Below are 27,487 nucleotides of genomic sequence, written 5' to 3' on the forward strand. Positions count from 1 at the left end.
GCTCCTCTTCAAGGGGTGGTTTGTTTTGTTTCCTTTTCATAAGACGCTTTGCAGCAGAGTACATCCCCTACTAAGACGCATGGCCTCGACCACACGGATCCTGCTTTCCGAGCTCTCCCATCACGCAAACCTACGCTCCTCAGCTTGATACCAACTTGGCTCTATTACCAAAACACCCTTACCTAAACGTAATCACAAGCCCACCGCCGCCGACCACAACTCCTAGCTGTTCCAGTTGATGTCTTTTCTTCTTCCGAACGTGCTTCCATCGCCGCCGCTGCTGCTGGGATTTCATTTCTTATTCTCATCCCTAACCTGACATGAACCTCCGCTCAACCTACCACCTTTCAATTTAAATACTCTTTTGTTTTTGTTTCATACGCCCGGAGGCGTTCACTCTCCCACTAAGACCTGCGTACCGCCCAAAAGAGAAGACCGGATGACAAGAAGAGGCTTGACTCGTCCATCCTTCGTCTTGCACTCTTGCACTCGTTTGCCGCTGTACTGAACAAGTCAGAGAAGTGAGAGAGGAAAATACTCGAGTTCCCCTCAACATCTCTACCTACCATCTTCGTACCTATCTCGACAATTCCCGACCTGATTCAAGTCATCTGGTCACCGGCCACACCTACTTGCCTCACAAAACAGACACCAACGCCCGCACACACGCACATGCACACACGCATACACCGCCCATCTTATCTTCGAATCCGGGGTTGGCGCCGACTTAATCACACTTGGAGTGTTCCTTACACGTACGACGGAAGACCACATGAACGGGACGTTAGAGGCCATCTACCGAGCAGAGACAGCCTTGCATAACACCCGAACAGGTCTCGTGTTACCTACGCAATATTAGACGGCCACCGACTTTTTCACTCTAATATCCTCCTTTTCCGTTTACCTCCTCCTTTCTCCTCCCATCTTACACTTTTTCCTGTCTGTTTTACCTCTGGACGATATCATCAAAACGGACGGACGTTGTCAATACCTGTTCTCAACGTCCAACACCTAATTTACTCTCTCGTCTGTATGTTTTGGGCTTCTGTCACGTAGAGCGCAGACCTTCTCGAAGACTCTCCCCCAACGACATACTTCTGCTTTCGGTCTTGGCTTGGAGCATCATCCTCATTCCAAGATTAGCAACCGAAACCCTCGAACCCCGTTACGACGAACAAACCGCGAACGGCCACTGGATGAATGCTTGGTTACACAATACTTCATAGGAGGAAACGGTCATCAACACCCGCTGCATACTCATAAATCGAAGCACACTCTTCAACTTGAGCAAATATCAACATATCATAGACCCGGACAAACATTCAAGGAGGAAAAAAAAAAGCGTCCAAAATGTCCAACCCTTCTCTCTCAAAGCAACAGCGCATCCAAGTCTGGCGTGAAGAGGTAGCGGCCTCAGCATCCCTATGCACATGTCCGCCCTCTTCCCCAGCGGCCTCCGCCTCCTCAACAAACATCTCACTCTCCGCGGCGTCTTCCTCGGCGTCCTCATCTGCATCCTCTCCGGGCGCAGGCGACGCCTTCACTTTCCCCCGTAGCGACATCTTGCCGGGGCAAGGAACATACTGCCCAACATGCTCCCGCCTCGGCGCCCCGTCCGCCATGGGTCTGGAGCCCTCGTCCGCCTACCTAGATCAGACGCAACCCGGTGGGGTCCTCCCCGGTAACCACATCGCTCCGGGCATCTTCCGCGCAAAGACGGCCAACAACGCACTCTTCCGTGGCATGCGTAACTTTGTCCGCAAGCTCAGCGGGAGCAGGACAAGCGGGCCGATGCCACCCCGCGGCGCCGAGGACGCAACCAAGATGTACCGACGCGCAACTCTGGCCGGCTGGCCTACAGCCACGAATACAGCACTAGCCGCCGAAGCAGCGGCAGCGATGGCGGCAGGAGATGAAGCAGAGGCCGAAGACGCTGACTGCGCCGTTGACGAGGCGGACTCGGAGGGCCGGGGCCACGTGCCGAAGCTCATCGCCGAGAAGCAAGCGAGACTCAGGAGGGCCGAGAAGCTGCTCGCGAGGACGAACGCGGCCCGCTAGAAGCGTACATGTACACAATGGAGTAGGGGAAGAGCAGGTGAATTGGGGAAGACGAGTGGGTGAAATGCATGGGTGTTGCAGACACCATGAGGCGCACATCAGATTTTTTTTCTTGGTTTTGGTTTCTTGCAAATACGGAGGAGTTCTGGGGGATGGCTGGCTGGGCCGGTAGGCGTTTTTTGCAATGTGCCATCCACATTACACAGAGTTGTATTCTGGCATGTTCAGGACATATTACCAGGGAATACCAATTTGTTCATTATTCTATACTAGACTTGCCCGCTTTCTCAGTCGCCTTGTTGAACCTGGTCGTCTGCTTGTCGGTATTTGGCAGCCTCGTCATATCGTGGATAGCCCATGATTAGCCGTCCTGCTACCAGCCATGGGATCTGCAGGTGTGTCTGTCACATGCTCACAGGCCTCCGTTGATTGCCTCTCACCCCAAGACTCCAAGACTTCGTTATCAAATCATAGCATGGCGTTAGACACAGTTATTGATGAACATTTGTTATTTTCTTTTTGGTCTTGTAGACTGAATAGACAGGGGGCATTTGAGGGGGGGGCAAAAGGACTTTCTCTCCGTGAGAAGACGCGCGACAACTGAAGAACCACTATGAGGAAAACCGAAAAGAGAACACGAGACAGCCGTAAAACCATCCAGCACAGAGGTAAAAGCAGGAATCGAGGAGAACAAAAGAAGAGATTCTGAGCGTAGGCGGATACAGAGGGGGGAATCAGCAGTTAGTTGCCAAGTAGAATCCCTGAACAGAGACGAAGCTGTTCTAGACCCTGGTTGGACATCCAAGACACCAATAGAAATCATGCCACGCATTGTTCCTCTCTCCGCGTCCAATCCTCAAAAACCCCTCCCCTTTTGCTGCGAGACTCGGAGCGAGTCACCGATATTAGCCACCGATTTGGCGGCTAGACTGGGGCCGTCAGAAGGTCCGCATTTAGCGCATACCGACGGTCGAGCAGACGAGCCATCTCAGCCTCGTCGCGAGCCGAGATGGAGTGGTATCAGGGTAAGACAAGAATTTAGGAGGCAGCGGGGGTCTCCTCGGTGGCCTTGGGCTCCTCGGCCTTGGGCTCCTCCTTCTTCTCCTCAGCAGCCTCGGTGGTGCCGGCAGCAGCACCCTCAGCATCGCCGCTGTCGGAAGAGGTCCAGAGAGTGAGGTTGTCACGCAGGAGCTGCATGATGAGGGTGCTGTCGCGGTAAGACTCCTCGGAGAGAGAGTCGAGCTCGGCGATAGCATCGTCGAAGGCCTGCTTGGCGAGGTGGCAAGCACGGTCGGGCGAGTTCAGGATCTCGTAGTAGAAGACGGAGAAGTTGAGGGCCAGGCCAAGGCGGATGGGGTGAGTGGGGGTCAGCTCGGTCTGAGCGACATCGGTAGCGCTCTACAGGAAAGGGTGGCATTGTCAGATTCCATGTTCTCTGAGGTGGCAGCAATCAACCCAGATCATTCTCACCTTGTAGGCATCGTGGGCAGCAGTGGCGGCACCCTTGCGCTTCTCGCCGGAGGCGAACTCAGCGAGGTAGCGGTGGTAGTCACCCTTCCTGTATCACGGAATTCCACGGTTAGTTTCGGAAATTGGACCTTTGATAAAGGCTGCCGGCAGCGGCGGCGGCGGCGTCGGATAACGTACATTTTGTGGTAGAAGACCTTGGACTCGCCGGTCTGGGCGTTGGGGATAAGGCTGTCGTCGAGGACGTCGAGGACATCCTGGCAGACCTGCTCGAGCTCGAGCTCGATCTTGGTGCGGTACTCGCGGATGGTGCCGACGTGCTTGTCGGTGCCCTTGCTCTCCTCCTTCTGCTCAATGGAGGAGATGATGCGCCAGGAGGCACGGCGGGTACCGACGACGTTCTTGTAGGCAACGCTAAGGAGGTTGCGCTCATCGACGCTCAGCTCACCGCCCAGCTTGGCGACCTCCTTCATGTAGCCAACCATCTCATCGTAGCGCTCGGCCTGCTCGCAAAGGCGAGCGAGGAAGGTCTTGCTGTAAGGAAAGAGTCAGTCAGAGAAAAAAAAGGTCGCGAAAGACCTCGAGGCCAGATGGTTGTGGTTGATGAGACGTAGTCCATCGACGAGGAGGAGGGCTCGGCACAAACCTTTCACGCTAGAAGAGGGGCACAAGTCAGCATACTTCGTTCCCGAGGCGGGCGATAGGAGGCATGAGTGATTTGAAAGGGGAGAAAGAAGGCCGCCGGGGTTGGAGAAGGCGGTTGAGGCAAAAATAGCATCCATCGTAGGATTCAAAGCGGTGGATCGAGGATCGCATCATGAGCATCGTCGTTGCCGTGACCCAGGCAGGCAGGGCAATCGAGGGGCTCCGGAGGGGTTTTGGGGTGAGGTTGTGTTGGGCAGCGTGGGGGAAAAGGTACTTACATCACCAGACATGTTGAACTCGTGGATTGAGGTGAAGAGGATAGGTTGAGGTGGTTTGGTAGAAGATTAGAGAAGGCGGGAATGGATACTGCGAAAGGCGTGCAACGGAGTGGTGAGAAAGTTGACGCGGCTTTGTTTTGTTGTTGGAGAGTGGAAAAAGGTGTGCGGTGGGAGAAGGAGGGAAGGCGGAGGGAGTGTTTACGTGTGACGAATTATTTTGGGAGAGGGGGGAATCTCAAAGGGAAGTTGCGAGGCCAGTCCAGTGAAGATTTAATTGGGTTGGTCCAAGTCCCAAGTCCCAAGGTCGTTCTTTCCCTCCCAGTCTTTCACCAAAGGTACCCAACTACCTTACCTTAGCTAAGGTAGCCTTAGGGAGGTGCCGCCCATTCACCCCCTCCACCTGCCGATTTTCCCACCTGCGCACGTTGGAGTCACCTCTTTCCTACTGCTCAGATTTCTGCTGCTTGCACTTGGGCTCACGTTACTTTCTTTCGGCAAGACAAGGTACATAAGTCTTTGGGTTCCATAGCACCAGAAGATGCAATTCTTATCCAAGAATAAGGTGTGTGGTTCTAATCTTCATCCACCTTGCTCTCTCGATACGGTGTAGGCACCTCCATTGCAGTGCCCTTCTCTGTGCTGTAATTAGTCGACTGAGCTTGCCTGCCCTGTGCCTGCTGGCTGCACCTGCCGTTTCGACCCCACTATGTTCCATTTTCTCCCCTCCCCTCGCTTGCCTGCGGCTTGCCCCTTCTGCGTTGGCCTGTGCTGGGAGAGAAGAACCCTGGAATTGGATTGGAATGGACGGATCGAGTGAATTGGATATTACTATGGACGTGGTCAGGCTCTCGGGGCTCGGGGACTCTGGCAAATGGGCCCCCAGGACATGGGCGGGTTCCCATTTGGCGGGAAGGGAAGAGAAATGGGGGCGCTGGGCTGGGCTAGGCTCTCCATCATCAATACTTTGGGCCCCAAGACACTTCGCCTTGCGTGCCTCGGACAGTTGATAGAACACCATCTGGCCCAAGGTACCAAGTACTGGTGAATGGGCTATGCCCATGTGGCAAGGCAGTGAAAGCGGTTTTCTGCCATTATTCCCCTAGTTATCATCACCCTATCTTTGCGTTGGTTGCAATTCGTACTGTACACTCAAAGTACCGGGCCCCCAAACGGCTTCCCATACGTGTTGCGAGTGAACGAGAGAGCAGGAAAGTCAACCTAAATTCCATTTGCATGTGGTGAGGTCCGCGATTCTGGTGGAGAGCGGCCCTGAGATTAGCCTGCCCGCCGAGCACATCAAAGACATGATTCCGCTTCCAAAGAACCAGGCCCAAGATGTATCTCCCTGGTCCACAACTGACGCCCATCCGGTTGGCCTGGGCCGTGTATGTACCGCAGAGGTACTCCTAGAGCTCGTACCTCGATACTTGAACAGCAACTCGAGCGAACAACTGCTTTCTGATAACCTCAAGTCCCTTTCTATGCTTGGGGTGTTACTTGCTTCAAAGTTGGAAGTAGTATCCAGAGAGTCTGAACCCGTCTTCTGCGGATTGTTGTCGACTTGCCAAATTACCGATGGGATGTATCAATTCCCCATTTGAGCTTCAGAGCTATCCTGAGGCCGCTCGGGTAGGAATGAGAATCTTGATGGAAATTAGCAACACAATGACCTCTCCAGGTCAGGAAATTGCAGAGAAAAGGCTGGACCAGATGAAGAAGAAACGACTTCGCAAATGAGTTCGCCAGAAGGGGGGAACTCGGGGAGGGTTCAGGTCACTCAGATAACTCCGGTGAAGGTCATTTGCTTTTTGGCTTGTTGAATGCGAGCTCCAGCCTCGAAATGCTGCGCGTGTGGTGGACAGACGGCCAGCTCAGCACAGCACAGCATAACGCAAGCATAGGGACATCCTAAATGCTGGCTGCTGACTGGCTGACTTGGTTTTTGGGGCTAGCCCCACCCTCTCCATGCATTTCCCCGCTCCTGCTCTTGCGACACGCCCACCATGTACGTATCTTCTTCCCTGACCACAACTGCTTTTTTCTCGCAGTCTCGTGATTCTTTCCTTCTGGTGATACCATGATTCTCTCCCGTTCCAAGCGCATCCACGCGTGATAGTGTCCGCTGGCCCTTGCCTCACCACACACACCCTGCAGTCTCTCCATCAACGGACAACACACTCCCCTCAGTTCACCTCTCATCTTCGCCGCGTCCACCTCACTTCAACTTGTTGCCGCTTGCTCTTCCCATACGAATACCTAGCACGAGAATGGCGCAACTTCTAGTGCAGCAACACAATTCGACAGGACACAGGCGCCCAATGCCATTGAGTCTAACAGATCTAAGCAAACGATGCCTCGTGGCTAGCTACGGATAGACACTCGCTGTTCCAGAACCCCATCTGGATTGGGCCGTGTCTCGAAGCTACTACAGTTCACTTCTGATGGCTTACCTCATCTCGCCGAAATGCTCAAAGACGGGCATCAAATGCCATCCCATGTTGTCTCAAACTCACATAATCCATACCTGGCTCGTGAGCCGTCCTCAACGACATCTTCTATCTTACCGAATTTCTCTCTTTCCGAATTCTGTCACCCAGTTGCCAAGTTAGACTGGATCTCTCGTGGTTGGAGACAAGGGAAATCATCTACTACACAAGATGAAGAGATAATAAGCGTTATTGCGAGCGTCAGAAGACCCTGGGCACCAACCCACTGGATTCAGATTATGCCCTGGATATTGGAAATTGGAAATTGAAATGGCGAGCCGGAATCCTACAACGACCTTGTAGCCGTCGACGCCAGCTTCTGCATTTTATGTCTTGCTCTCGGGCCAATCGTTGTCAGTCACGGTCGCGCTCCACCGTCTCGTTCAACAGTCTGCGTTGCTTTGCAGAGCCCGGCGCCTCTTTGCCGAGAGCAGCAGCCACCCGGTCGACTAAGCCACGATCCCCTCTGGTTTGCATTGCCGCCTGAACACGATGGTATCTTCTCATGTTGGTCTTCAGCTATTCGTGCCAGTGACTACGAGATGCTCCGTCTGTGGCTCTCCCTGCGTTGTTGTTGCGCTCGCGCGCATGCTTGTCGAGAGCGCTGTGTTGTGTCATGCACGAAACCACCTTGCCCACCCGCTTACGCCCAATCTGCAAAATGTCCGATCGTTCATCAATCTGCTGTCGTATCTTTCTAACTTAAACCCCAAAGAAACCGGTTTCAACTTCCAACGCAAGGGATGATCCCCCGTTGGATCAGCGTGCCATCCGTCATCCCCGGCTTGTCTCCTTGTAGGCCCAGAGGCCCTGCGAGTGAAACGTCAACCACGGCGACTAATACTGTCATCATAATGTACGGATACAGCAAACTCACGTCAACCCAACTTCGTGTACGAGACGGACCGGTGTCTCTTTGGCCAAACCCAGATAAGTATCACACTCTGAAATTTGGCCCCCCCAATCTCTTGGCCGCCCTTCTCGTCCCAACTTTGAAGCCAACCACTGCCACCACACCAACTCGATGCCATCATAGGTAGCTTTCGGGTGACTCACATCCAGCACAGCCCATGGGAGGATCCTCCATGCAGTCGGGTCGAACAGGCGACTCGCATGCGACAGGCCCTTGGTCGCCGCCTTATCGCGTGGCACCCTCTGGGCGGGTGCCGTCGGTGGGCGTGGCTGCACTTGCAGGCTGCAGCTCAGGTTCTCTCCTCGAGAAATATTCCGCGATCCCCAGTATCCGGACGCGATTTCGACCACGGCCATGCTTCTTTACCCGTCGGCGTCAAGTTATGCCACGGCCCCCTTTGCGAGCCATGCTCCCTCCTCGCTGGTGTACGGAGTAGCTGCTTTCCCTTTTACCCCTCACCTCTCGCCCTGGTATCCCTTCCATTCTCTCTCTTTTTCTCTTTTTCTCCTTTTTATTTTTATTTTTTATTTTTATTTTTGGCTCGACCCCCGCCAAATTCACAATGACAATGACATGAATGCCCGAACCCGGAGGTGCGGACGAAATTCATGCGAAGGGCAAGCCAACCTGGTCGTGGAAAACCCGGGAACCCACAACTATAAGCAACGAACACTGGGAAGTGTGGGAACTGCAGTAGTTGGTACTCAGAGGGGGGGAGCCGATAGCCGTGAGGTGTAAGTAAGCACTTCAAGCCAACAAGGCTCAAGCCAAAACCCAGGATCCAACAAGGTGGTCTTTACCTACCTAACCCGGGCTGTTCCCGGCGTCCGCATAATCTTCTGTATAGCTTCAAACCAACGGCTTTTTTTTTTACATGACCGACCGTAGCTCAGATTGAAAATGTTCCATTTCAAAATATCCGAATATCATCAACAGCTCGGGCGTTTCCTTCGCAACGGAACAAGTCTCTTTCGACGTGTAAGAGAGATTGGTTACTAGCAATGGTAAATAGAGAACCAAACAATGTCTGTTGTCTCTGTGCACTTGACTATGGCGTGACAAACGGCAAATGAACATCATCCACCCAATGGAACGTAAACCGAGTAATGACTTTTCTCCCGCAAACTATCATGGATGGCTCCGTGGCAGATGCTGATTCGTAAGGTAGGTGAAGGTAGTCGGCAAACGACTCAGGCTTTACTGGTTTGTCACGAACTCAAAACATATCAGTCGAGAGTTGCTAAACGTACTATTTCATATTCATGATATTTTTGAGTTTACCATCCCGCTCAGTCTGAAGTTATATCCAGGTTACTCAGAAACGTAAGCCAAAAGGAAACGCCTGCCATTTCCATATAAGCGCTATACCAGCAACCTACCGCAGCCTTTTCAGAAACCTCTTTAGCCAAACCAGTACTCGTACCCTTACTATCACATTTGAATACACTTATTATACGATGACCCGCAGGTTGATCCGGTCTCACAGTTCTTCCGATAGGAGACTGTCATGGCCACCTCCGTACTTGTCCCTCCCCCAATTTGCCGGATCGCCACCGGGCATACACAGCCCGAGTCTCCAAAAATAGTCCCGGTGCGCAAAGAGTAGCTGCCAAAGCTTCAGCCGAGCCGGAAAGCCCGGCAGCCTCTTGATCCACCTGCTGGTCTCTGCAATAACTCCCTCGGGCGGTGCCAACGTCGACTTCGCAGCAACTTCGACAAACTCCTTCAGCCTGGATCCGAAGAAGCTATCGTCCGCCTTCGTGATGCAGCTTGCGTCACTGTCACCGCGACAGGCCACTACGTCTTCAAGAGACGGGGACAGCTCAGCCTTGGCGATATAGAACTCTCCGGCGTGAGGCTTGTATCCCCATTCTGTAAGCGGGAGCAGCGGCACCGGGTCGTCGGCGTGGGTCACGCGACGGTAGGTCCGCTTTGCAACATCCTCGTCTTTCTCATCCCTTAATCCAAAGGCCTCGTCGACATAGTTTACAAGGCCCTGGTTGCCGACCTTTGGCTCGCCAAAGGTTGTGACTTTAACATTGTCCCAGCCAAAGGAAATCTTGAGCTCGAGAGACGCGAGCATGGCAACGGCGCCGCCGAGACTGTGACCGACCAGGTGGATGGGATAGTCCGGGTATTGCTTCCTCAACTTCTTCACCTCTGGAATGACAAGCCTCCGCGCCTGTCGCCACGATGTCAGGAAACCCATATGGACGGTGCAGTCTTTGCACTTGCGTTTAGGCTCCTTGGGTGACTCGCCCCCGTCATCGGGAGACGGGTATGGCACATATTCCTGCGGGATGGTGCTCAGGTCGACAATCGTGTTGGAAATACTATAGGTGCCCCGGAAGGCAATGATGATAGCCTTCTCCCCGACCCTGCCATTGAACCTGTCCTCATCGCCGGGCCTACGAACGCCGTGGTCGACGGCGATGTAGCCGCAGCTGTCGCTCAGCAAGACGCCCGTGTTCCAGGTCGAGACGAGTGTGAAGGAGGGGAACTCCTTGCAGCGTGAGACGCACGAGAAGGGCTGCGATATACCCGTAGTGCCGACGCAGTAGGTGATGTCGACGATGCGCGACGTACGCTCGAGGGATCGGAAGAGCTCGATGGAGACCGGCAGTGGGGGTGCAGCATGCTTGGTGTCGTTGCTCGATAGCAGTGGTTGCTGCTGCTGCTGCGGCTGCGGCTGCGCAGTGTCGAATGGTGTCGCTGAAGCTAGGCCAACCAGTGGCGCAAGCTGGAGGAAGCAGAGGAGGTATCGCGTTGGAGGGAGCATTCTGTTCTGATCGGGTTGGTGATCTTGTTGGAATTTCAGGCTATGATCGATTGCGCAGGCCGATAGACATTGCGCAGAAGATTGTTCAGCTTGCTCAATGTAAGGTGACCGCCCAGGTTGAGCAATGTAGGTGGGTCAGCTTGAAGAGAGACAGCGACGCCCGTAGGAATTGGCTGTTGAGGGTTCGATTTATGATCGTGACAATTGCGACAATGTACCACGTTTAACGGCGGGGAAAGCCTCAAAGCGTGACCCTTCAAAGGCGCATGATGACGATTGCACCCGTGCAGGTTCCTACTAAATTAGGTATTTTGTTGAGATGGAGGTGAATGGTGCGTGTGTTCAACGATGTAATCGTATTACCTAGGGTATAAGGGTGGATGGAGAGAGGAGAGAATTGGACGGGATACCGACGTCTCAGGGCTGATCTCGTGAGGGTGACTGCGGTGAGGTCATTCCGTCATGCAGAAACCTGGGGCGAATTGAAGGAAGCGGCAGTGAAGAAGGTGCTAAGCACGGCGTGCCTTCCATGCAAAATGCGGAGAGGCGCGGCCAAGCGACGCTTGCCGACAAACGGTTGGTCCTGGGTGGCCCTCTTCCCCTGTGGCTGCCGGGGAAGGACCTGGGATTGGGCTGTCACCCCCCGCGAAAAGCTGTCAAGGGAGCGGGTCTTCTCACCCTCATGAAGTCCTGCTGACCATTTGGGACCTGAATGTTGAGGACAAGTGTGGATGACTTCCATTTCCATCATCTCATGCGCAAAGTGGACAGAAGCCAAGGTCTATTGCTTATTCTATTCGGAGTTTGTCGTCTTCATTACGAATAACTTTCATTTTGCTTTTCCTTTTATTAGGAAAAGTTCTGTTTCGGGCCTACCATCTGTAACTGTAACCCAAGAACCTCTCAGCGTGCGCTCACACATGTCTGTTTCATCATCCATGAGCACTGTCATTGTGACTCTTTTTGTTTGCTATTTTACGTTCATCCCATGATTACTCTCCCCTCGCCCTCAACCAACCGGCTGGATGCTGAAGAATCTCGATCGGATGTCGTCCGAGTTGGACTTGCATGCAACGGCTGCCCTCCTTGCACGCCTGTGTGACCTAGCGGCGTTGCCCGTCCCGTTCGCGGCGCCTCCGTCGCACACCAACGGAACCGCGGCCGTCCCGGAAGCCTCGTAATCGGCGGCACTGAGCGAGATATGTCAGCTTGTTGAGCATGAGGGTTTTCCATACAGTTCTACGTGTGAAAGAAAATCAGTTGACCTACCCGTCGTCACCAGGGCAAACCTTCTCAATGACTGTGATTGTGCCATTCTGCCAAATGAATTGCACACTAGCGTTGTCGCAAGTGTACCTCGGTGTCCGCCCGTCACCGGACACCGGTACCGACGAGGCGTTGAGGTGGCACTGCGTGTTGAGAACGGTGCTGTCGTCGTTGAAGGTAAAGTCGAGCGAGTCCGCCGTCTTGCCATCCGCTGACTCGGCGGTAAAGTTTTGGATCTGGAAGTCGTCGGGTAGGTTGCAGTCTCCTGATGCCTCGACCATGGCCATGAGCTTGTCAGGAACGGCTGACATGTATGAGACCGCGGCCTGTGCCGCGGGGGCGGCAATGAGGAGGAGTGACAGCTTCATGGCCTGTGTGTGAGTTTTGATTTACGAGGGTGGTATGACCAAGGATAATAGGTATGCACTCTTGAACGGAGAGTGCAAAGGTCAAAGAAAGAGATAAATGCTCGAATAGTTGAGGAGGAAATGGAAAGACCGGAAAGATGGGATGATTAGAAGTCAGGGACTATGCTCATCTATTAGTTTTGCCGGCAGCTGCTTCCCAGATGTGCATCTATTATAAGGCCCGATTTAAGCACAGGATCAAAGACCTAGCAGATCTCCTATGCCGTTCCTTGCAGGAAACCGCTGCTCAGGGGTGGTGGCTACGATGACATGGCTAAACTCTCATAAAGGGCGAGAGCGATACGCAGATCCTGATGTAATTGTCCGAGCCGCCAGCGTTAACGGGATGGCTGAGGTGCAGGCGGTTGGCCTCTTAGCTCCATATTAGGGGAGAATGACATTCCCAGCCCGCCATTAAAGATGGACTTCCAGGGTGCTCTAGTAGAGAACTTACGAGTGGCCTTAATGCAGCATATACGAATGGTAGCAGTAGTAGCGGTGCTGCGTGGAAGGTTGATGCTCGTCGGCTGGCATTTTTGGTCCTTATTCAGGGGAACTATTGGATCTGATTGGCTCCTGCGTGTTTCATGTTTCCCAGCATGGCATCCTGCGCTGGTCCACGCCTGGGCTGTTGATCACATCTAAGATCCCCCCCTTTCTTGGAAGCGGACGCCGATGGCCAAAGAACGGCTAAGTTGGGTCAACGTAGATCTACCCCACTGCCCTTGTTGCCTTGATTCTCTGAATGCTGTTGAGCCTGAGATGGGTGGACGGCACTATCCTATCAAGGGACGTACGACGGTACGAGAGGCTGTGCTCAGGGGGCTGGGGCTGCAGAGTCTCGAGTAAGGTACGGCTGTGGCTTTAGCGCATGAGGGACCTGGAATTTGAGGGACTTGGACAATAGACCCATTCTGTAAGGGGATAACAAGTGACGAAGTAGTGTAAAAGGGAAAGCTTGGACGGACGATCCCGATGCGCGGCTCTGCTGTCAGAGTGAGAACTCTTGCTGGTTGGCTTGGCCGGGCCGTTGAGGGCAAAACAACATTTCTAGGCCTGGCTTGCATATATACTCTCTGGCTCGTGTTGGGTGAGCTCAGGTACAGATACGAGATGCATGCAATGGGTGAGTCAAGTTACCTAGACACAGCTTGGACCCTTCCTTCGGTTCTAAAACCGTACGGATACACGGCGAGTTGGTCGTGTGGGAAAGTCGGTGAAGTGGAAGTGAAGCAAAGAGGATCAACTACCAAACCATTGCACTGCTTGTATTCTCAGGATGAGCACCACCACCGGCGGTATCTGCGTAAGAAGTTGTCACGCCCAACTTACAACTGCCACTTCCCTCCAATACTGCCCTACATATATTCACGTAAGGGGTCCGTCCTAATCTGTACTGATAGAATTGTGCCTCATCAAGGCGTTGCAATGGGAGAGAACAAAAAACATCTTTGGGCATTTCGTTCTCTAGAATTGAAAAGCCAATCAGAGCCTATCGGGGATAATTCAGCCAACCCCTCTCAAAAACTCCACTTGCCCAGGCCTGCAGGAGCCCCATAAAACCCAACAACGACCTGCAGCCTTTGACAAACCCCAAGCCACGTGACCGCACAAACCCAACCGCCGAAAATTCCCAATCCACCATTGCAACTTTTTTTTTCGTGGTCGAACGTCTTTTTGGCTTTTTCCCCCCTCCGACCACCACGACAATACTAACCCGACAACCCACCGTCATCCAGCATTCAAGATGGCCAAGGAAGCGCCCGTCAAGACCGGTCTCATCACCGGTCTCAACCATGGACACGTATGTCGAACCATTATCACCACCGCAATCATCACCGCCGCCGTCCCGACCTGAGAGAAAAGCCCTCCGAAATTCTGCGAAACGAAATCCTCAAACTTCCGATTCTGGAAATACGATTCGATGATGGATACGCGCATTGAAGAATGAAACACACAGAAGGATGGGCTTTTCTCTCAGGAAGGGAAATCGGCGGCACTGTCCCCCCTTTCCCCCACACCCGCTTCGTCTCACCTCGTGGAGGATCTCTGCACAACACCTCTCTTCCCACGAGGGGACCTCATTTGCAGAAGATGGACGCTGACCGGTCGTGATTGTTTCGGAAATATAGAAGACCACCGCTCGTGTCGTCAAGCCCCGTGTCTCCCGCACCAAGGGCCACCTGAGCAAGCGCACCGCTTTCGTTCGTGACGTCGTCAAGGAAGTCTCCGGGTAAGTTTCAATTCACAACATCTCGATGTCTCGTCCACGTGACATCACCCTGGACGCACTTTACATCTACGTCCAAACCAGGCAACAAGTCGCTAATCATCTTCCCTCAATAGCCTTGCCCCCTACGAGCGCCGCGTTATTGAGTTGCTTCGCAACTCCAAGGACAAGCGTGCCCGTAAGCTCGCCAAGAAGAGGCTCGGCACCTTCGGCCGCGCCAAGAGAAAGGTCGAGGAGATGACCCGCGTCATCGCCGAGTCCCGCCGTGTCGGTCACTAAACGATTTCCCCCTTGGAGAGAATTCGTCAAAAACCAAAAATGGGGCGCAACGGGGTTGTTGTGTTGGACTGGCAAACTACTGGGTTTATATGGGTCAAGGGCGTGGTCACAGCATAAAAGTTTGTGGTCTATTTCTAAAAACAAATCAACGGAACTCCCTCGTATCATCATGGAACGATGATGCCTTTACGACAAATACCAAAATTTCAAGCATAACCCATTGCTGCCTCAGAAACTTCACTTTGGCCTCGCACATGTTTTTTCGCAGTGAAGAGATCGTACGACTTTGTGAATGCTCTGATTGACGACTTGACCATAGTCTATCTGGTTTACCCCATGTCCCATGAAACTCCAAAATCCATGAATACACTCGCCATGTGGAAGTGGCCGAGCAATGCTGCAACATTGTACGAGAGACCAGGCATCTATTTCTTTCCGGGCAGCTTGAGCCACTTGGGGAGTTTCTTTGCAACACTACCATCCCCACTTCCCTCCCTCTTCTCAGGTTTCGAAGACGAAGCAATAGCCTGCTCCTCATTCGTGTCGTCGCCTTTGGGAATGTCCGGTACTGTGACATCCTGAGCCTTTTGAGCGACACTACCCTTGAGGAAGGGTTTCTTGCGAATATCTACTGGCACACTGTCGTCCCAGACCAAACTCAGTAACACACTACGCGTGAGCTTATAGTCGTGGATCAAGCGGTTCTTTGCACTCTCATCATCCTTGATTATGACCTTGCTGCCGGGTATGACGAGCTTGAAGGGTTGTGTGTTGTGTGCCATGACAGATCTTACGCCCTGGTAGAGGGTCGCTCCAGTGGCTTCATGGCCAAATGTCCACTGCGCTGAAGTGTTGTCCGGAAACCGCACCTTCATCGGAACTGTGGTAACAGCTGCCAGGCGGGCTTCCTCTGCCTGTCTTTGCGCCTCCAGCTCCTTGTCGGAAGGAAGTCTCTTGTTGAGTGCGCTCTGCTGGAGTCGAGCCTGATGAAGCTGAGCGTGAGCAATGGTCGGGGCGTAGTCATCCTCTGGGACGTCTGCAAGAGCTGCTGCGGGAGTGGTTCCGCTTGGTGCCCGGAAGACGCTGACAGGCTGCAAAGGGTCTGTTGGCTCTGCTTGATCAACCTCCATGGTATCTACTGCCGGCGCCTCATGATTTGCTTGTTCTTGAGTCGGAATGTCGCCAGTCTGTCCAGCTGTCGTATCCTTTGGTGTCTCGACGGCAATTTCGGCTGCCATAGATTCTGTTCCCTCTGTCGTGGGCGCCGGAGCTGGAGCCGGGGCCGCTTTCTTCTCCTCTGCCTCAACCTCAGAAAAGAATTGACTGATTTCCTCCATAGCCTGGAACAGCGTGCGGTCCGTCTTTCTGAACGACAAGCGTATCAGAACGCTACCCGAGTTGTATCCAAGTTGTGACAGTGTCTTCTGGAAGTCCTCGAACGTGGAAAGTTCCCGACCCATGATGTTCAGGACTGGCGTCTCGTAGTACATCTGACCGCTTCCACTCGCGCCTCCGCTTGTTGTTTGCGCGACGCCCCGCGCTGTGATGTTGAAGTTTTTCCCATTTCCGGCGACGCCGCTCTCAAACTGACGCAGTACCTTCCATAACGTATAGTCGCTAGGTAGCTTCTCGATTAAACGACCGTTGGGCGCCGAGTTGGCTTCGGGCATCGGCAACTGGAGTGCGACGGAGACGGCTGATGGTGTTTTCGACTTCTGGACGAGCTCAAGTTTGGCGCCGGGGGTGAGGCCGCTCACTCGCCAGACCACGGAGAGGTCGACTGCCTTCTGCTTGTGCCTACCGAATTATTAGCTAACTGAGACAGAAGAAGGTCTTCTAAGGACGAGTAAGGTACTTCAAGAGGTATTTGTCGCTCGAGACGTTGAGCTTCTTGCATGCCTCTTGGAGAACATCTGTCATGTAGGTGCCTGGGCTGACCTTGACGGTAGCTCTCCGCAAATCCGTGCCGATGACCACTACGTGCGACATCGTAGCAACTGAGAAATACCGTGGACGGAAACGCAATGTCTTATTCTTTTCAACAAACAAACGTGTTCAGTCGTAGTGAAGTTGCTGTTCGGTAAAGATTGATCTCTGATCCGGGGTATCGTGTTCAATATGTTGTTGGCGGGGTTCGAGTCGTGGTGGGGGGAGGGCGTTGCGTCAAGCTCAGGTGGTGGTGTATTAGTTAGGTAGAAGTTGGCGGAAGGACGACGAAACACAATGTCAGAAAGTCCAGCTCGGCCTGATGTCCGGGACAAGTGAATACGTATAGGTCTACTGAATGTCTCTAATCGGCCTTAAGTAACACCTATTGTATAGGTAACAATAGAAACGAAAAGCTACAGACAGCAAACAATCGTTTCTTAGTTGAATGGTCAAGGTGAGTGAGTCTTACAGGTACAGGTAATTCAGGGAGGTACGTAAGGCTGGGAAGCAGGCAGTCAGGGTGCTCCGTCAGCAGAGGCGACGGGAGCCGAGCCCTGGCCGGGGAGGGGAGGTGGGACGTGCATCATCGAGCACCACCACGCCGAAAGCTGCTGAAGCCAAGCTCAGGCCAATCAGCGAGCTCCAGCCTGCTGTACGTGGATTTTCCGACCGCTTCGGCCGCGCCATGCGTGTTTGCCTTGCCCTGCAGTAGCACCCAGCACTCAGCAAGAAGCAGGCAGGTAGCGCTACACCTCAGCATTCCGCATCGGTTCAACGTCAATTGCAGCTACAACCATCACCACCACCGCCAAACGAACTCCCCATCTACGACGACGACCCCCCCACGGCCGACCCTACGATCCATCACGAAGTAATCACGGCCGAAACCATAACTTTGAGAATCTCTCAAATCATACCAAAACCCAGCGGTCACTCGCTTTAAGAGCCCGAAATGGTACGCTTCCTTCATTCCCCCTCCCCTCCTCAGCCTCGAGATGCAAAAGGAACCCCCCTCCAGCTAACCAACAGTCCAGAGCTCTCCCTTCTCCATCAGTTCGTCTTCCTCTTAACCCCCCTCTAGGTCCTATCGTCTCTCTATCGAATCTCCAATTTCTGACTTGCCTTCCCTCCCAGATGGCGGTGCCTGCGTCGCAATGGTCGGCAAGGACTGCGTCGCAATAGCCTGCGATCTCCGCCTCGGCCTCCAAGCCCTCACCGTCTCCAACAACTTCCCCAAAATCTTCCAGTACGGCGACGTCTTCCTCGGCCTCACCGGCCTCGCCACCGACGTCACGACCGTCGGTGACCTCTTCCGCTACAAGGTCAACATGTACCGCCTCCGCGAGGAGCGCAACATCGCCCCGACCACCTTCGCCAACCTCGTCAGCTCCTCCCTCTACGAGCGCCGCTTCGGCCCGTACTTCGTCTCCCCCGTCGTCGCCGGCCTTGACCCCAAGACGGGCAAGCCCTTTATCTGCGGCTTCGACAGCATCGGCTGCATCGACTTCGCCAAGGACTTCATCGTCTCTGGTACGGCGTCTGAACAGCTGTTCGGCATGTGCGAGAGCTTATGGGAGCCGGATCTGGTACGTGGCACATGACGAATCAATTATCCGAGGGATGCTAGCAGAAACTAACGTGGACCGTCACGCAGGGCCCTGATGAGCTTTTCGAAACCATCTCCCAGTCGCTCTTGAACGCCGTTGACCGAGATGCACTATCTGGATGGGGAGCGCACGTGTACATTATTGAGAAGGACAAGGTCACCAAGAGACTGCTCAAGGGCAGACAAGACTAATTCTCGCGGAGAGATTCGGTGTTGAGGAAGAGAAAACTTGATAGAACCGCTACAAGTGGACGGGTTCTACCTAGCTTGTACCAATAGATGGACGTGATCCACTATGAGATGGCTGCCGAAGCCTGCATGAACTAGACAAATGACCTTGATTTACATCCTTATTTGTGACTTTTATGCCTGGACGTTGGCTGCTGTGGTCTATGTACAGCTCTGTGCAATGTTGCCAGGGCTACTACTATGGTACAAGTGATCTATGGTCTAGCTTTGGGCTGGCCTCTAACCATCTAATTCTCCTTCTTTGCCTTGGTAGACTTGATCGCCTTCTTCTGACTGAAGAACGATCTCTCAACAGCCTTGAGGACCTCATCGATGAGGCTAAAATCACAGAGTCAGCAACAGTAAATTAGGGAGAAAAAATAGTGGTGAACTTACATAACGGGGGCGCTGATGTACAAGACCGCCTTCCACTCCAACCAGTTCAAAGGAAGGATGGAGAACAGGTTCTGAAGGAATGGAGTGTAGAGCAGGGCGAAGTGAAGAGCCATCGAAAGAGTGATAGCATAGACAAGCTTCATGTTAGCCCAAAGAGGCAGCGACAGTAGAGACTCGCTCGAGGACAGCGCGTTCATGGCATTGAACATCTCGATGACAACCAGAATGGAGAGTGAGACGGTCGAGGCGGACTTGGCGGAGCTATTGGAGAACATCTGGCAGCCAATCTCGGGGAAGTCTGCAGAGCAGCGATGGAAACGAGAGAGGTGGTAGAAGCTGATCTGAGGACCCTCGGGGTTGTACATGAACCACCAAGCATAGCCAGCAACAGTCGCAACACCAACGTAGGTACCGATGACCAGGTAGCGGAAGAACAACCAACCGCCAATGAGAGGCTCGTCACGCTTTCTGGGCTGGCGCTTCATAATGTCGTGGTCAGGGGGGTTGAACGAAAGAGCGGTGGCGGGAAGACCGTCGGTGACCAAGTTGACCCAAAGGAGCTGGACGGGGATCAAGGCCTCCGGCATGCCGAGAGCGGCAGTGAGGAAGATGGAGACAACCTCACCAATGTTGGAGGAGATCAAGTAGCGGATGAACTGCTGGGTGTTGTTGTAGATGGAACGGCCTTCCTCAATGGCAACCTCAATGGTAGCAAAGTTGTCATCGGCAAGAACCATGTCGGCGGCGAGCTTAGAGACATCAGTGCCAGAGCCCATGGCGACACCAATATCAGCCTTCTTGAGAGCGGGAGCATCGTTGACACCATCACCGGTCATGGCGACGACCTCTCCCTGTTGCTGGAGAAGGTCGACAAGCTTGGACTTGTGGCTGGGCTCGACACGGGAGAAAAGAGAGGCATTTCTGGCAGCTTCGTTTGCCTCGCTGTCGCTCAGGTTCTCAAACTCTCTGCCAGTGAAACTCTTACCCTTGAGGTCTTCATACTCGTCAAAGACACCAATCTGTCGGCAAATGCTCTCAGCGGTGTTACGGTTGTCTCCAGTGATAACAATGACACGAATTCCGGCGTTCTTGCAGTGGCGGATGGAAGCCGCAACTTCCGGGCGAGGAGGATCGAGCATACCAACCAATCCGAGGAAGGTCATGTTCTGCTCGATTTGGGCGTACTGTGCGGTAGACTTGGCTGACTTCAACGCGGGGTTCTCGCCAACATTGTCGACGCTGGCGAGGGCAATGACACGCAGACCGCGGTTACCGTAGTCGACAACTTCCTTGGCGATCAAATCGGCGAGCTTGCTGTTCAGGGGCTGACGCTTTCCGTTGGCTCCAACAAGAGTGTGGGTGCAGCGTTCAAGGACAGACTCGGGAGCACCCTTTACCAGGAGCTTCTTCTCTTGACCGTTCTGAACAAGGACGGACATGCTCTTGCGATCTCTGGAGAATTCATAGGTAGACAGACGGGGGAGCTGGCTCTCATACTGAGAGCTAGCGAAGTGGAGACAGTCCTCGGGGTTGCTGTTGGAAGGCGCACACGGTCCAAGCTTCTCAACAAGAACTCTCAGAGCGCCCTCAGTAGGCTCACCGACGTTGGAGAAGTTACCCTTGGCCGCATCGTAGGCAAGCTTGGAGTCGTTGCACACGGCCGCGACCTCAGTCATCTGGCGGACAGTAGCAGAAGAGCGGGTAAGATCGGTAACAGTCTGGCCTCTGAGAGAGATAGAACCCTTGGGGGCAAATGTGGTGCCTTCGACATCGTGCTCAACGAGGTCTGATCCATTCTCGCTGATGTAGACAAGCTTGCTGACACTCATCTGGTTGGTGGTGAGGGTACCGGTCTTATCGGAGCAAATGACGCTGCAGCTTCCAAGGGTCTCAACGGACGGCAAGCTTCTGACAACAGCATTCTTTGCGGCCATCTTGCGAGTTCCGAGAGCCAAGCAGGTAGTAATGACAACGGCGAGACCTTCGGGGATAGCGGCGACACCGAGAGACACGGCGATCTTCAAGTAGTAGATGGCACCCTTAGTGAAGGATCCGTGGCTGGGGTCGCTGAAGTGAGGGATGTTGATGAGCCAGACGAGGATGCAAATGACCGTGATAACCTTTGCGAGACTGTCGCCGAAGTCGTTGAGCTTCTGCTTAAGAGGAGTGGGCTCGGAGATCTGGGCGGTGATGCTCTCGTGAATATCGCCAATGGCAGTTTGGGAACCAGTCAAGACAACGACAGCCTTTGCGCGACCAGTAACAACAGTGGTTCCGGAAAACAACATGTTGGTCTGGTCTTGCAACACAGCCTTCTCATCCTTGACGACATGATCGCAGTCCTTGCCAACACTCTCGCTCTCTCCAGTCAAGATAGCCTGGTCGACGTTGAAGCTGTTACTCTCGATGGCGATGATACGGCAGTCGGCAGGAATGCGATCACCAATGTGGACGGAGACGACATCACCGGGGACGAGCTCCTCAGCCTTGACACGGGAGACTTGGCCGTTACGGATGACGTTGGCAGAGTTAGCAGAGTACTCCTGCAGGGCGGCGATGGCTTTCTCGGCGCTGCTCTCTTGTGAGACACCGACGACGGCGTTGAGGATGAGAATGGTCAGAATCTGGAAATCGGCATTGTTAGCCGGGCAAAGTCTGGGCATTGTGGGTATTCACATCCAAGATTACGTACCACTGCTGGGTCGACGAAGGCGCTCCAGCCTTCCTCGTTGTCGAAGAGTGCCAGAACGAAAGAAACAGCGGCAGAACCGAGGAGGATTATGACGAGTTGGTCCTTGAATTGCTCGAGGATGAGCTCCCAGATGGGCGTCGGAGGTTCTTCGGGGATAACTGTGGACGGACGGTTAGCACGAAACTATCGTGGGTTTCGGGCCGAGTCGCAAAGCTACTTACCATTCTTGCCATGCTTGGTGCGCGAGGCAATGACTTGATCATCAGTAAGGCCGGTCTTGGGGTTCACTCCCAGAGTCGAGAGGACCTTTTCGGTGGGCGAGGCGAATGCGCTCTCCATCGCGAAAGCTGCGCTGCGCGCGGGACTTGTCTTGTCGAGGAACCGTCACTATCTAGCCGAGTTGCAGCGGCCGTTGGAGGCTGTTGTCGAATGAGAAAACGGAGGACACGAAGATACTCTTCAGATGGTGTTGAAGAGGGAAGGAAACAATTGAGATCCGAACCTTGCGAAAGAAAAGGCTAAGGATGTAAAGGAGAAAAAGAAGAAGGTGCTGGAAAAGTTGCGATCAAACAGACAGCGTATCTTATTGCCGTTGCGGTGGGGCAGGAAGCTGAAATCGTCGCCGAACGCCCACCGGGTTTCCAATACGCTCTACGTGTTCGTTCAGTGTTTGCCTAGCAGTAACAGTGCGGAACGGATAGCTGCCCCTTCTGGAACCTTTTTTTTTGGCCGTCGAGGAAAGATCCCGAGCTTGTCCTTCTCGGGCTAGCGCTGGTGGGGGAGCCCCTGTAACAAGAAACAAGACTCCTAAGGTCCCAGCATTTCACCTGTGCGTCCCTGGGAAACTGGCCCATATCTGTCCATATCGGGGACCAGCCACTGCGGCCCCGAAGCAAGAAAACGTGGGGCAGGGGCCAATTAGAACCACCGTACCGAAGCCGATAATCCGGAGCGTAGGGCAGAGTGGAGGGGGGAAAGGGGAGCTCTTTGACGTGAACCTGGCAACCTGGATACGATACGGAGTACGTACCCGCCTAGCTGACCTCAGAGATAAGCTTACACACTGGTCGACTCCAGTGCTGACTAACCGTTTACCGGAAGTGCCTGGTGTGCCTGCGTTTCGTACCGTGCTGTGCCTGGGTGGCACGGGGTGGAAGTCCTCCATAATGACATAATCACCTTCTCACGTGACTGGCTAGAGGTTCCCTTTCCGATTGAGGCCCGCCGTCCCCGTCTTGAGTGGACCAGCACTAGGCCGCTCCGGAGCCACTTGGGCGCTCGCGCCGAGCCCGAGTCAGGGTTTAGGAACGCCGCCAACGTATGGATAACGGCCTGCAACCATTGCATCAACATCGTCCGCATGTCTTGCGTAAGGCAAGACGAAAACGTGGGTCATGGAGGCGATTGACACCCACTTTGAAGTCTCGGGGTATCGAGATCACATCTCCCATACATCCCGCCAAACACTCGTAGTCAAGCGATATGGATAAACGGTACGCTCAAGCCACCAGGACTCGTATGGTGGGCGGCGAGAACAAATGTCCGGTCTAGATCAATAGACGACTAGATCACTAGACTGGCAAAGAGGTTTCTTTGTCTCCCGCTCGCTACGCCGCGCATCAAGACATGGCGCTGATGGCGCTGATGGGCCGCGGCCCGTCACCGCCATGTTGAGTTTTTCACCTTCGGACTCACCATGCTGAACCAAAGTCTGCATCGAGCTTCAGCAGGAACTCCGAACCGGCGGCAGCTTCATCTTCCGGCAGAATGTGTGCTACGATGGCAGTCAATTCGCGTCGAGGACGCAAGATCCACAGATCTCGACCCGACAACGATGCACACTAGAGACGCGTTTTCTGGCCCGGCGGGCAGGCTGCATGTCGCAGCTGCATTCCTCCCGACCGGCTTGTTGGTGGATTCGCCGGGTGCGACTCTCCACCGCAGCTCCGTACCACGCCGTGTCACGAGAACCAAGCTACTGTGTGTAGAGCTTGATCGTCGTCGACATGTAGATGCCGGCATAGGAAGAACGATGAATGTTGAGTTCGAGCTCCGTGGTTCGGCCGGAGTCGTCCCTTCGGCCAACAGTCAGCTTTCCTTGCATTCCCTATGGTGTATGTCTAAAGTGCCGCGCCTGCTCCTCCTCTCTTCCTTCCTCTTGCCCTCCTCGTCATTCGTCTTGAAAGAGCTTTCCGGCCTCGAAATCCTCCTTCCCTCCTTCGTTCTAGTGACCCACGCTGGCTTTCCTCCCGTGCCTGGACTAAGAAATCCCACGCCGGCGACTGGGCATCATCCTCTTCTGCCTCAACCCTCTCGAGCTTCCCACAGCTGGCAGTCCCAGCAAAATTTGCATCACTCATCTCTTGGTGTTGATACCATACATCATGTTTTGAATCCTCTTGGAACCGCTATTGCTTCCTTTTTTTGGTGTCTTGGAACCCAGTCTTACCCTCTTCTTTCTTGGACGTCGCAATGGCTTTGCCACCACCACCACCAGACTCTGCATCTCTTGGATCTTGCTCCCGCTCCAGCTCCGTCCGAATCAACCGTAAGACAGATTGCGCCACATCGAGTCCCCCATCGCCCGCGTCACAACAAGATTCCATCAAGTCTGACGAGGTTTTTGAAAATGTCGACCTTTCTTCCGGTCTCGACGGTCTGCACATTAACGGCGTCGAGGCTTGGAATACTTTAAGCAGCATGGCTGTTTTAGGATCAGAGCCCAACAACGGCGACTCCCATGACGATCTCATTCCGTTCCCTCGGATCTCAGTGGATGGCAGCGACGATGACGACCATGAGCTTTCGGACTCGGACACTTCCTCCAAACGAGGTCCATTTCACAAATGGATGAGAACTCTCCATCGACGCGCCAAGCAGCGGCCACGGCCTATGAATGGGGATGGTTCCCTACCTTGGAAGCTTCTGGACTCGGCTGATAGGTCAGCACTTTCTCGGAGGACTCGCCACAGGAGGTCATCATCAGGTTCATCTTTCGGATTCGTCGCTGCGGTGAAAAGTGCTAGTGTCAGTCTTGCTAGCGGCAGTGCTGTAACACGCCCTCGAGGCAACAGCCGCCGCTCGCTGGCCTATTCCAGAACCGAGCGCAGCAGCAGAGGTTCTTTCACCGCGACCAGATTTTCGGAAGACAGTTGCAATGTCGAGTGGTCAGTTCAGGTTGATCCGTTGGCAACCGAACGCGCCTTGCAGCGTAGACGCATCTTGGAGGAACTCATCAGCACAGAGGAAGGTTATATTGCGGATGTCCGCTTCCTGATGAATGTACGTCGCCAATGATGTCCAGGGAAAGGCTACAAAACGTAGAGAAAGCTAACTTTGATAGGTTTACATTACGATTCTCGCTTCCCTACCCACTCTACCTCCCGGGCTTAGGTCCTCGATCAACCGCAATCTCACGGATATCGTCGAACTCCATGAAGAGCTATTGGGCGAGCTGCACCGCGCTGTGCCGGACTCAGAGTACACCCAAATGGAGATCTCGTCGTTGCCCAGAAAGCCTCCTAGCCGTGGACATCAGCGAATGAGGAGTCTCGATTCTGTACCAGAAGACGACGACAGGGCCATAAACTGGCTTCAAGAAGTACCTGGTATGATTTCCGAAGCACAGGTTGCCGGAGATGTGGCAAAGGTGTTCAGTAGAAAGGTAATTGCTCGAGTCCACATATCACCATGGCTGAGCGTCATTGCTGACCTGTTTTGCAGATGAACCGCTTCTTCATTTACGAGGAATACGGCGCAAAGTATGAGATGATGATCAAGGATGTCGCTTCGGCTCATCGGACTATGCCGCAATGGGATACCTATCAGAGGGGCATTGAGACACTCGCTTCATCGTTGGGTTCTGCAAACAGTCATGCCGACCAGGCAAAGAAGTCACTGACTATTGGAGATCTCCTTGTCAAGGTTAGCAACGTGCTCCAATCGGTATCAGACGTGGTGCTGATGAACTTTTAGCCAATCCAGCGGATCTGCAAGTATCCTCTGCTTTTTGCCGAACTTCTGAAGCACACACCTGTGGCAGACTGTCCGAATTCCCACATGGAGGTTGAAAGCGCTCTTTTGCGACTGCGAGAGGCCACATCTGAGATCAATCGAGCGACGAACGATAGGCGAATGAAATCCACGCTGGAAAGAACTTGGGTTCTTCAAGACAGATTGGTTTTCCCGGAGCAAGTAAGTCAGTATCACAAAGGGCTCACGGATTTTAATTAACAGCTTTGGGAAGAAACTTGATGCAGCATCGAAAAACCGAATCAGGTCCTTTGGCCATGTTGAGCTTTGCGGTGCACTGCATGTTTGCTGGCAAACAAAAGACGGCGCAAAAGGACAGTACATGATATGTCTCCTCTATCACAATGTCTTTTGTCTAGCTTCAGCCAGCAAAGTGGACCAGTTCTACACTATCCAAGCATGTATCAACCTGGCCAGCATCAAAATCGAGGAGACGGATAATGGGAGAGGTTTGCAGCGTTTCCACATGATTGCCCGAGTTTCTCTGCTAACACTTCGAAGGTCTTCAATGCCACACAGCTCCATTCTCATGGAAACTTGTTTTTGAGTGCGATTCCCAGCTATACGAGATACTCATGACTGCATGTTCGCCTCGAGAGCAAGAAGAATGGCGAAGCCGGTTGTCGGGTGCCACAACGGGAGAGCAAGAGCAGATCGATCCTAATCTGTACAGCTCAATGTCTTTGAACATGAAAAGTCTCGGTACGGTGTTTAGAAAACCAGGTTTGTCTTGTTTCCCCCAAAAGTCTTCGGCCCAAGTTATTGACAGCTGCCCAGGCACTGTTGCCCGTCGGATATCGATTCATCGCGCTACCACAGTTGGCCCAAAATCGCCCTTGTGTCAGGTCATTTTGAAGAATACTAGTGTTATGCGAGACAACTCAGATGCCGCATCCACTACATCTATCAATCGTTCGCAATCACTGCTCACAACGAACCCTCGTATTCCAATTCTGGCACCTCCGCGAGGCGAGAGAGCTCGACTTGAAGCTCTCATGTCTGATATCTGGAGCCGAGATATTCTCCCGTTCCCCGGCATGACTGGTAGATCTCGCTCTGAACACTTGGTTCGAAGTTCGGCTAGTACAATGATGCGGAAGCTCAGCGTTGCAAGTATCGCCAGCTCTTTTGCAAAGAGGTCCAACAGTGTTGCAAGCATGGGGAAGCTCGTCCCCGACGAGAATGTGGCAGAGAAGCAAGAAAACGCGCACCACGGACATGCCTCCAAGCTCTGCAGAGAGGAGCGTTTGAATATTGAGCACGGTCTCGACGATGAAGCTAGTGAAACAACAAAGACTCGTTTGCCCAAAATCGACGACGATGTCGAGGTTATAAGCACGGTTAGTGCTCCGGCGACCCCGATGTTGAACCCGGCCAAGATTCTTGTTCATGCAGATCCAGTCGAACAATTGCGGCTGGAACACATCTACTCTGGGGACGCGTATACATCGAGACCATCCATTTTGCGCACTGCGTCAGGAAACAACTTGCCGCGAGTGCGCCGAGACCAAATTACCGACAGAAAATCACCCTGTCCTTCCGTAAAAAGCATTTACCGAGAGCATCAACATCGGGCGCCAAAAGGGCCCAAGCTGTCCCACAAGGCGTCGATGCGATGGGGAAAGGTTGGCACATTGAACAGAGACGATTTGGTCCAGGGCATCCGAAGCTTCTTTCGATGAAGACCAGCTGCAGCCTTTGGCCTTTGGTCCGCTTCAATGGATGAATAACGACAGATTGACTGGAATTGGATGCGAAAGATGGAGGTGCACGTCACTATCTTACGCCCATTGGCT

At 53.5% G+C, this 27,487-nt stretch overlaps 9 protein-coding genes across 9 annotated transcripts; 4 read left to right on the plus strand and 5 right to left on the minus strand.

Moving 5' to 3' along the window:
• Nucleotides 1-1,350: 1,350 nt before the first annotated feature.
• Nucleotides 1,351-2,058, plus strand: N0V96_002009 (uncharacterized protein; the record flags this gene model as incomplete). The annotated part of the gene is made up of 1 exon (XM_053195083.1): nucleotides 1,351-2,058. The coding sequence occupies one exon, from the start codon at nucleotides 1,351-1,353 to the stop codon at nucleotides 2,056-2,058; it is 708 nt and encodes a 235-aa protein (XP_053047354.1).
• A 1,038-nt stretch (nucleotides 2,059-3,096) lies between these two features.
• N0V96_002010 (uncharacterized protein) lies at nucleotides 3,097-4,460 on the minus strand (the record flags this gene model as incomplete). Its single annotated transcript, XM_065756405.1, has 5 exons — nucleotides 3,097-3,456; nucleotides 3,529-3,616; nucleotides 3,706-4,059; nucleotides 4,172-4,179; nucleotides 4,449-4,460. 5 exons carry the CDS (start codon nucleotides 4,458-4,460, stop codon nucleotides 3,097-3,099), a joined length of 822 nt encoding a protein of 273 aa, XP_065614774.1.
• A 4,867-nt stretch (nucleotides 4,461-9,327) lies between these two features.
• N0V96_002011 (uncharacterized protein) lies at nucleotides 9,328-10,626 on the minus strand (the record flags this gene model as incomplete). Its single annotated transcript, XM_053195081.2, has 1 exon — nucleotides 9,328-10,626. The coding sequence occupies one exon, from the start codon at nucleotides 10,624-10,626 to the stop codon at nucleotides 9,328-9,330; it is 1,299 nt and encodes a 432-aa protein (XP_053047352.1).
• Nucleotides 10,627-11,635: 1,009 nt separating this feature from the next.
• On the minus strand, nucleotides 11,636-12,260 carry N0V96_002012 (uncharacterized protein; the record flags this gene model as incomplete). The annotated part of the gene is made up of 2 exons (XM_053195080.1): nucleotides 11,636-11,816; nucleotides 11,896-12,260. 2 exons carry the CDS (start codon nucleotides 12,258-12,260, stop codon nucleotides 11,636-11,638), a joined length of 546 nt encoding a protein of 181 aa, XP_053047351.1.
• Nucleotides 12,261-14,046: 1,786 nt separating this feature from the next.
• Nucleotides 14,047-14,808, plus strand: rpl36 (60S ribosomal protein eL36; the record flags this gene model as incomplete). The annotated part of the gene is made up of 3 exons (XM_053195079.1): nucleotides 14,047-14,103; nucleotides 14,432-14,532; nucleotides 14,646-14,808. The coding sequence occupies 3 exons, from the start codon at nucleotides 14,047-14,049 to the stop codon at nucleotides 14,806-14,808; spliced, it is 321 nt and encodes a 106-aa protein (XP_053047350.1).
• Nucleotides 14,809-15,233: 425 nt separating this feature from the next.
• On the minus strand, nucleotides 15,234-16,797 carry N0V96_002014 (uncharacterized protein; the record flags this gene model as incomplete). The annotated part of the gene is made up of 2 exons (XM_053195078.2): nucleotides 15,234-16,605; nucleotides 16,664-16,797. 2 exons carry the CDS (start codon nucleotides 16,795-16,797, stop codon nucleotides 15,234-15,236), a joined length of 1,506 nt encoding a protein of 501 aa, XP_053047349.1.
• An 892-nt stretch (nucleotides 16,798-17,689) lies between these two features.
• PUP3 (proteasome core particle subunit beta 3) lies at nucleotides 17,690-18,535 on the plus strand (the record flags this gene model as incomplete). The annotated part of the gene is made up of 4 exons (XM_053195077.2): nucleotides 17,690-17,692; nucleotides 17,772-17,790; nucleotides 17,872-18,323; nucleotides 18,392-18,535. 4 exons carry the CDS (start codon nucleotides 17,690-17,692, stop codon nucleotides 18,533-18,535), a joined length of 618 nt encoding a protein of 205 aa, XP_053047348.2.
• A 284-nt stretch (nucleotides 18,536-18,819) lies between these two features.
• Nucleotides 18,820-21,998, minus strand: N0V96_002016 (uncharacterized protein; the record flags this gene model as incomplete). The annotated part of the gene is made up of 4 exons (XM_053195076.1): nucleotides 18,820-18,910; nucleotides 18,968-21,591; nucleotides 21,660-21,817; nucleotides 21,881-21,998. 4 exons carry the CDS (start codon nucleotides 21,996-21,998, stop codon nucleotides 18,820-18,822), a joined length of 2,991 nt encoding a protein of 996 aa, XP_053047347.1.
• A 2,361-nt stretch (nucleotides 21,999-24,359) lies between these two features.
• Nucleotides 24,360-25,634, plus strand: N0V96_002017 (uncharacterized protein; the record flags this gene model as incomplete). The annotated part of the gene is made up of 4 exons (XM_065756406.1): nucleotides 24,360-24,601; nucleotides 24,734-24,941; nucleotides 25,003-25,323; nucleotides 25,383-25,634. The coding sequence occupies 4 exons, from the start codon at nucleotides 24,360-24,362 to the stop codon at nucleotides 25,632-25,634; spliced, it is 1,023 nt and encodes a 340-aa protein (XP_065614775.1).
• Nucleotides 25,635-27,487: the final 1,853 nt, after the last annotated feature.

The sequence above is a fragment of the Colletotrichum fioriniae genome (assembly GCF_027942845.1).
Source record: "Colletotrichum fioriniae strain IMI 355084 chromosome Unknown scaffold_2, whole genome shotgun sequence".
Classification (NCBI taxonomy): Eukaryota; Fungi; Ascomycota; class Sordariomycetes; order Glomerellales; family Glomerellaceae; genus Colletotrichum; species Colletotrichum fioriniae.